This window comes from Arachis ipaensis, chromosome B02 (assembly GCF_000816755.2).
Source record: "Arachis ipaensis cultivar K30076 chromosome B02, Araip1.1, whole genome shotgun sequence".
Lineage (NCBI taxonomy): Eukaryota > Viridiplantae > Streptophyta > Magnoliopsida > Fabales > Fabaceae > Arachis > Arachis ipaensis.
The window spans coordinates 94,171,005-94,179,495 of record NC_029786.2 but is presented as its reverse complement, the minus strand read 5'-3'; the positions used below and the strand labels follow the sequence as shown (position 1 = coordinate 94,179,495).

Genomic DNA, 8,491 nt, shown 5'->3' with positions numbered 1-8,491 from the left:
TTTCAGTTTCTTGTATTTCGGACTTATGAAGAAGATCTTGGTACACGCAAATTATACACAAATGCAGGATACCATGTTCTGTTTAGAGATCCACCATGGATAAGTAATTGGATTGGACGAAAATGTCGTGTTCTTATGAAAAGAGCCGAGAGGGCCTTGACAGTGAGAAAAAGAAAAAGGAGTGTGTGTGATTATTGGAGGTGGGTAGGTTAATGTGAGAGAGAAGAGGAAGGTTTTTATAGGTTTTAATTAGGTTTACTTAATTAGTTTTAAATTTTTTAAAATTTGAATTTAAAAAATTTAAAATTAATTATTAATAATTATAATTAATTGAGTTGTTCACTTTTTGGTTGGTTAGACACTTGGTTTCCTATATTTTTCCCATGTGTTATTATAAGTGTCCTCTAAATCAATGAATTGCATGATTTTTACTATATAGAAACTCAAATACAGTTAATTATTTTACATAAAATTAAAGTTGAGAATCGTTAAATGATTTGACAAATTTAATTAAATAGCCAATTTTTTTTAGTCAATAATCATCCCATAAAAAGTGGATAAACAATTGTAACATAATGAGGGTTAAGAATTTGAGTTGTTATTATAAAAAAGTATTGGTTGGTTATTGATAAAAAAAAAATTCAATTTTTTTGAAGAACAAAATAACATTGAATAACAATGAATATCAATAAAAAATTGCAGTTACCCAAGAAGTCTCAAGACTTTATTATTACTATCATAATTATTAATCCATATTTTTTCTCTAAAATTTAATGTGTGCAATAATAACGAATAGGTGTATTTTATAGTAGTTATTATTATAGTAGATATAGCGGTTATAAAATTTTGATAACACTTAATTAAAAAATATAGTTAAAATTAAGTTCATATTTTTGTACTAGCTATTTAGTAATATTTTTTAGGGCAATGCTACGTAACCAAAATATTATAGATAATAAAATATTATAGATAATAAATAAAGGTATATGACTAATAGTATTTGTATTTATAAGAGAGTGTGAATCACTCTTTTAATTTAATTGACGCAATTAATTTCTTTATATCATTAATTATCTTTCCTTATTTAATTATACTAAAAGTTAATTCCAAATTTAATGTGAATCAAATTGCGAAAATTTCTCCTTCATTATTATTACATGTATTTATAATTGTGTAATTTTTTCTTCCAAATAAAAATTTCAAATTCTTATATTTTTAATTAAAAAAAAAACTCAAATCACCTCAACACATTTTATAAAAAATAAAATATTTTAAATTTGATCAATTTTTATTTATTGAAAATAAAAAATATCTAAAATTGTTGGTTCATGACCTGCAAAATAAAATAATAAATAATAATAAATTAGCACCAATTTATTGATTATGGATATTATATATATAAAATTATAAATATTATACGTATAAAAATATGGATGTTAAATTAGAGAATTTAACAACTTCTGGTATACAACTCATATTTTACATATAGGCTATTATAAAATAAAAAAATTAAAATTAAAAAATAAAATTTAAAAAATAATTATTAACTCGTCGTATTAAAATCAATAAATAAGTATACATATGAATAGTAAATAAAAAATATTAAAATTATGACCCTTTGGTGTACATGTAAGATAATTTGAAATATATAACAAGACATATAGTTTAAAATTTGGTAATATTAATTGTAAAAATTTGTTAATTATAAATATTATACGTATGAAATTATGAATGTTATGAGTATGAAATTATGGATGTTATTAATATAAAATTTTGGATGTTATGTGTATCTTACTTAATTATAGATGTTATGTGTATGAACTTGTGGATGTTATGAATAAATTTGTCAATTGAATAAATTAATTTAGGTATTTGACATTTTTCTTTTCAAATCTAATTATAGTAAAGTTTAAAAATATATGTGAATTAAAATAAATCATTTTCACTTTGAAAAACATGAAATAAATTTTTAAATTATCAAAGACGGTGATTTAAAAAATTATACGTTGATTTAAATGTATAATGTCTTCAAAAATAAAATATTAAAATATTTTGAATCATGATTTATTAGTATATATGTAAAATAATTTGAACTACATAATAAAATATAGTTTAAATAATTGATGATAAATACCATAACGGACAAAGAATCAATTGCAATTATTTAATGTAATTGATATTATAATTACCGTTCTTAAATATAATTATTATTAATCTTTATTGTATTTTTATATATAAAAATCAAATTATAAAAAAGAATATTAAGTATTGATTACAATAGTACCTAATAAAAAGGGATATGATTTTCTAATTAATATCATTAATTAGCAGATTTGATAAAAATGGCAATAAATAGAATGAACGGTGATAAGTAAAATGATAAGAGAGTGAAGTAAAAAATAAAACTGTTATTAAATGATATAAATGAAGTAAAATATGAAAAGTTTTGACTATGGCTGAAAAATTTTGGTTACCAAACTTTTTCCTATTTTTTAAGCATGATCCTAATTTTAATTACGTTGTTTAATTACGTTGTCAAAATCTCATAACCATCGTAATAATAATCATCATAGGATTTACTTATTAAGTATGTAGTATTATAAATAATTTTTTCTATGAAAGGATCTTGAATTCAAGTCTTAACGCTGTATTTAGCAGCAAAAATTCAACGATCAAATCAAATTACATTTGTATATAATAAAATATATCGTATATATATAATACAATATTTGCACATAAAAGAGTATCATCATATATAGAGTCCATATATATGTTCCAACAGTTTGCAAAAATTTATTTTAAAAATATATACTAATAATTAATTGGAAAAGTCTAGGGCAGCAACTTATTAAATTCTGGCCAGTATGTAACCAACAAAAAAAAGTGAGTCATTGAATAAAATCTCACACCAATCTCACACCATTAAAACCATCATTGATGGCTATTTGATAGTTACAAATCACAAAAGTTGCTGCCCCAGCATTCCTCTAATTAATTAATTAACCAAACTACAAAAAAAACGTATTTTTCGACGCAAAAAATCGACGGCTATCTCTCCCGTCGATATTTTTCGACGGCTTGCTGTCGATATTTTAAAAAAAGATAATTAAAAATAAAATAATAAAATCGATTCTGGCCGTCGATTTTTTTAGAATGCATTAATCCATCTTAACTATCGTCATATTGTCGACGAACTAGAAGTTGAAATATTTTTTATTTTAAAATCAACGGATATGACATCTATTTTTATATTTAAAATATCGACAATGCTTTCGTCGATAAATTTAAACGATTTCAATTGCTTTCTAAAATCGAATAAATGGTGTAGATTTAATGTATAAAATAGACGCAATGGGGTTGCTTTTTTTCAAATTAAAATCGATAAATTTACCATCGATTTTTATTGTTAAAAACACAATCCACGTCCACTTCCCGCCCAAGTTCAGGAACAAAATTTTCCCCCAATTTTTCTCACCAACCTTCATTTTACCCCAAATTCACCAACCCTCATTCTCCGCTGCAGGCGTCACGGTTGCACCATCGTCACTCCATTTGCTCGCGCCACCGTCGTCGCGCTCCGTTGCTGCCATGCCGCTGTCGCTCCCCACATTTGCGCCATTGTCGCTTCTTTCTTCTGTTGCCGCCGTCGCTCCTCCTACTTTGATTTTTCTTCGCTCTCTCTCAATCGAGCTCACAAGAACCATTCAAGGCCTCGTCGAATTGCTCTCTTTGTGGAGCCTTCTCCTTTTGCGAGTCCCCTACCTTTTTGCTGTTATTGCTTCTTCATTATGTGGATCGTTTGAAATTGAAACCCTTTTTAGTTTGTTCTGTTCTAGAATTACAAAACATTGGGTTTTGGATTATTGCTATAGCTATTGAAATTGCTGTGTCGAGTGTTGACTTTGTGATTATTGGATGGCGTTTATCATTAGTCAAAAGTTATAAGTATAACAGTTAGTAAGCACAGGATCTTTTTAATAATTAATATTAGTTTATGGTTTTGTAAAGTAAGAGTAACCCTGGAAGAAACCTTTTTAAACTTTTTAATAAAGGACTATATAGTTTAGAGTACTATATAATCAAAATTTCAGCTGCTGTACAAATATGCATTTATATTTAGTTCACTCTTATATTATATTTAGTAATAATCATAGGACAAAAGTATTAAAACAGTTACTGAAGTAAAAATACAATAGAAAAAATTGGAAGATTGTATGTGGGGCCTGTGAAATATATCTAATATGAAAATCATGCTCTTCCCTCAAATCCAATGCTCTTCCAAGCATTCAAGTCTCAAATATGAAAATCATCTTAATAATGAAGGGTCGGTTCCTTTTTCATTTTTTGGTTTCAAAATTGATTTACTTAAATTATGATCAAGTGTTTAATTTTGAAGGGTTCACTTGAATTAAACAAACCATTTTTCTTAATTTATTTATTTATTTACTGCCCCTCTCATTTTGTTGTGGTTTTTAATTTTTAGAGGTAAAGGCTTATCTATAGTGATATTGGTTGAGAGATATAGCAATGGTACTGCTAAGAGGTTTTTACTCTTTACTTTTAAACTATTAAAGTTTTGTTCTTTGGCTTCTTCCTATTTTTTAATTTATGAACAAAACTTCACAGCTTATGGTAAGTACATTTTACATATTTGATTATTTTCCCCCTTGTTATGAGCAGATATGTGTTAGGTGATGATTCACAGTTGCAAACTATCCTTGTTGGGGAGGATAGGTCTACAACAAACAGGTTCCAAGATTTGCATTCTTTTGATGGAAGAATATCGTGGCTTCCACAGATAATCAAGGATTTTGTTCTACCAGCTGGCTTTCCTGGTGATTCATTTAACATAAATTTCATTTCTTATTTGTATATCATAAGCTATTGTTGCTCTTATTTTCCTATAAACCACTATATCAGCTGAAGTTAGTGGTTTTGATATCAACTTTTCAGATATTAAGCTTTAGGGAAGTAGGATAAGCATTGTGAATTGTGATTTTGACATGTTCACTTATATAATCTCATTCTTATATTCTTTTATAGTTTATACGGAGTGCTAGCTTCAAAACTTGATGGTACCGGTAGTTGTATAAATTTTTAATGATTTGAGACTTGTCTAATAGGCTAGTAGATATTTGCATAAGGGTAGAAAGCTGATGTTATAAACTTTAGTAGAAGCTTGTTGATATTTTACTCCAGTGATTAAGTGAAGTTGGTCATAGTGCAGGATCTGTTTCGGGTGATTACTTGAACTACATGTTGTTGCAGTTCCCTACCAATGTGACTGGATGGATCTTGTAACTATATGCAAATAAATTGCGGTATGGTATGAAACTATGAAATATGAATGTCACATTACTCAGTTTTTGGTAGATTGTATATGGGGCCAATCTTGTTATAGTTCAGAGTACTCTATAATCAAAATTTCAGCTGCTGTACAAATATGCATTTATACTTAGTTCACTCTTATACTATATTTAGTAATAATCATAGGACAAAAGTATTAGAACAGTTACTGAAATAAAAATACAATAGAAAAAATTGGTAGATTGTATGTGGGGCTGTGAAATATATTTTGTCTGCAGTTTTATATGTCAATTGACAAGGGCCTGTGAAATTTGTTTACTATCTTGGACAGTAATTAAATAAATATTTAGTTGCTTGGTAAGTTGCTTATAGAACCCTCTTTTTTATTTAAAGACAATCTTTACTATGATATTTGCTGTTCTGAAAATTTCTTAAGACCAAACAAGTAAGAAAAAACTCACAGCAATTCTAATGTGTTTGTTTACCTTATTTATTTCATTTATAATTTTTCGTATTGGAATATCTGAGTTTTGAAGGTCATGGTTCATCAATTATAATCCCTTGTCTATACCCTCTAGATGTATATATATATAAATGAGTATCATAAGTTATTGTCTTCTACCATTTGTACTAGAGAATCTTTCATGTTCTCAGAGGACTCTTGCATGAATTATATGTATTGTTTACTTGTCAATTGATTGGTGTATTAGTCTACTACTAGAAAGGACATGAGCAAACATTAGTTATTTACTAATTCTAAAATTCTAAGTTTGCTAATTCTGAATGGTGTGCTAGTCTTATTCCTTAGTTTAGTCAAATATCTTGAGTTTCATTAAACATTTCATGCTTTGAGTGAACTTTTTTCCTTAAAAGAGTTGTATATTTTGTTTTTGTTTGTACTAGGGCAAGCAACCATAAATTAAAGTATTTGTTTAATCTCTTTATTTGAAGATATTGAATTCAAAGCTTATGCCTCTGTTCTAATAAATTGCGTAGTACATGGCTTTAAGTCTTCATCAATTTTATTTAATATATAATTTATCTATGATCATTATTGTATAATTTATCTTTGTAAATATATAATTTTAATATGTTTTGGTCGTTGTTATTGTAGGCAAACAACGTTGATGAGACAGAGATTTATGTCTTGGGAGGCAGAAGTGGTGAGATAAGTGTTTTGTTTTCCAGAAACTTCGTAGAGGCACATTCAAATCTGCAGGGTTCAACAAGCAAAAACATCACAAATTTTATTGTACAAGAACCAATAACGGTAGCAGCAATAACCCATGTTACACCTGCCAATAATGTTTCAACCACTGATCTTCCAGGTTATTATTTATACTTGTAGAATATATAATATAATAATGTGTAACATCATTTTCTTTAAAAAAATAAAAAAGAAACTTGTTGTATATAGCTCAATTTTATTCAATACCAATTGTTATATATAATGATTCCTTCTTCTTCTTTTATTTTTTTATTTATTTTTTATTAACAGTTTCTAAATGGCAAAGTTCGGCTGCTATTGCAACAATGGTTACTGGAGAGCAATCTTTGGACGCTGCTAGCGCTCTGAGACTGGTACATATTATGTAACCATTATTATTTTATATTTAATACCTTGCTTTTTTTCATTTGGCAGAAAAAAAATCCAACATATTTTGCTATATATAAGCATAATTTCTATTACTAATTAGTGATTATAGCGTTTTTCTATTATATTATTTGGGTTTATTATTATTATTATTAGTATCTACTTTAAATTAAAATAGACAAAAAAAATATATAGACAAAGAATTTGTCGATATTTAAATAATAAAATCGACGGCAACTGTGTCAATTTTATTGGATCAAATATTGACGTCATGGTTGTTAATTTTAGTATGCATATTATAGACAAAAATCGACGGAAACTGTATCGGTTTTATTGGATCAAATATCGACGGCTGCTTTGTCGATTTTAATAAGCATATTATCGACGAAAATGTTGTCAATTTTATTGAATCAAATATCGACGGCTGCTTTGTCGATTTTAGTAAGCATATTATTGACGAAAATGTTGTCAATTTTATTAAATCAAATATCGACAAAAATGGCGTCGATTTTATATAATAATATCGACAGCGATGTTGTCGATTTTAGTAAGAATGTAAAATCTCAAACTCATATTATAAACAGAAAAACTGTCGATTTTATTAAATTATTATCGACGGCTGGGCAAGCCATCAATTTTATTAGCATTTTAGAAAAACGACAAGTTTAATAGTGACCACCTCCGCTGTCAATTTTGCTGTTGATTTGGCCCCCTCCCCCTTCCAAAAAAAATACTCATTTCAATGATCTTCTATGATATTTTAAAAAAAAAAAACATTATTCTTTGTACATCCACATACACCATAAACCTTAAACTCCAAAATTTCGAACGTTAAAAAAATTATGAAATTAAAAATACAAAATTGTTATCCCTTGCTTCAAAAAGTTTAATTAAATAAATATTTGCAAACTTTAACGTATAAGCTTTAAAGAGTAAATAATTTATCATTTTCTTTAGTGAATTGTACATAATAATTGTGAAAATCTAACACATTTTCCTTCGATCTTATCTTGTTACACTCTAACGCACACAAATAAAAAGATATAACTTAATTAAAAATATTGTTAATGTTTACGTTATTCACTTTATTAGTTATTTATATCAAATTTAAAAATAAAATAACATTAAATTTATTTAAAAATTTTTAAAATTTAAATAGAACGTTTAAAATCTTAAAGACTAATTAAATTAAGATTTAATTCAAATATTAAAAATTAAAATAATATTTTATTTTTTTATTTTAATCTAGAATAAAAATCAAAGTTTCCAGACTTGCGCTAAAACACAGCATGAAAATCTTTTCTTTACGTACAAAGATATATTTATTTTAAATTATTTTTAACGTATATTTTGCATTATATATAACATATAATTTTTACGAGTTATTAATTTTTAATATACACCTAAAATAATTGTAATGACAAACTAACCGCTAATTGGTTAAATACACGTTTTATATGAATGGAATGATGCACATTATTATGTACTTAGAGGACAGTTCAAATAAGAAGTAATAACATGTTTAGAACACATTAAGGCAACAATAGAAAACTAAATATGACATGCATTATTATTTCTACAAACCTAGCT

General features: G+C 26.5%; 1 protein-coding gene across 2 annotated transcripts; it reads left to right on the top strand.

The window, feature by feature from the left end:
• LOC107628475 lies at positions 3,446-6,996 on the top strand. Of its 2 annotated transcripts, XR_001617808.2 has the most exons (5): positions 3,446-4,543; positions 4,681-4,835; positions 5,228-5,321; positions 6,422-6,635; positions 6,806-6,996. XR_001617808.2 is itself a non-coding variant. In XM_021116203.1 (4 exons), exons 2-4 carry the CDS (start codon positions 5,306-5,308, stop codon positions 6,901-6,903), a joined length of 333 nt encoding a protein of 110 aa, XP_020971862.1. In that variant the 5' UTR covers positions 4,665-4,835; positions 5,228-5,305; the 3' UTR covers positions 6,904-6,939. The 2 variants fall into 2 exon arrangements, 1 of the variants encoding a protein (XP_020971862.1); XM_021116203.1 differs by lacking the exon at positions 3,446-4,543 and having other exon boundaries at positions 4,665-4,835; positions 5,228-5,326; positions 6,806-6,939.

Bases quoted from the DNA above. Each gene is read 5' to 3' on its own strand.
- LOC107628475 (XM_021116203.1), top strand. From the start codon at position 5,306: ATGCAAATAAATTGCGGTATG. The intron at 5,327-6,421 runs GTATGAAACTAT...TTGTTATTGTAG, and splicing joins TGCAAATAAATTGCGGTATG to GCAAACAACGTTGATGAGAC. The intron at 6,636-6,805 runs GTTATTATTTAT...TTTTATTAACAG, and splicing joins TTCAACCACTGATCTTCCAG to TTTCTAAATGGCAAAGTTCG.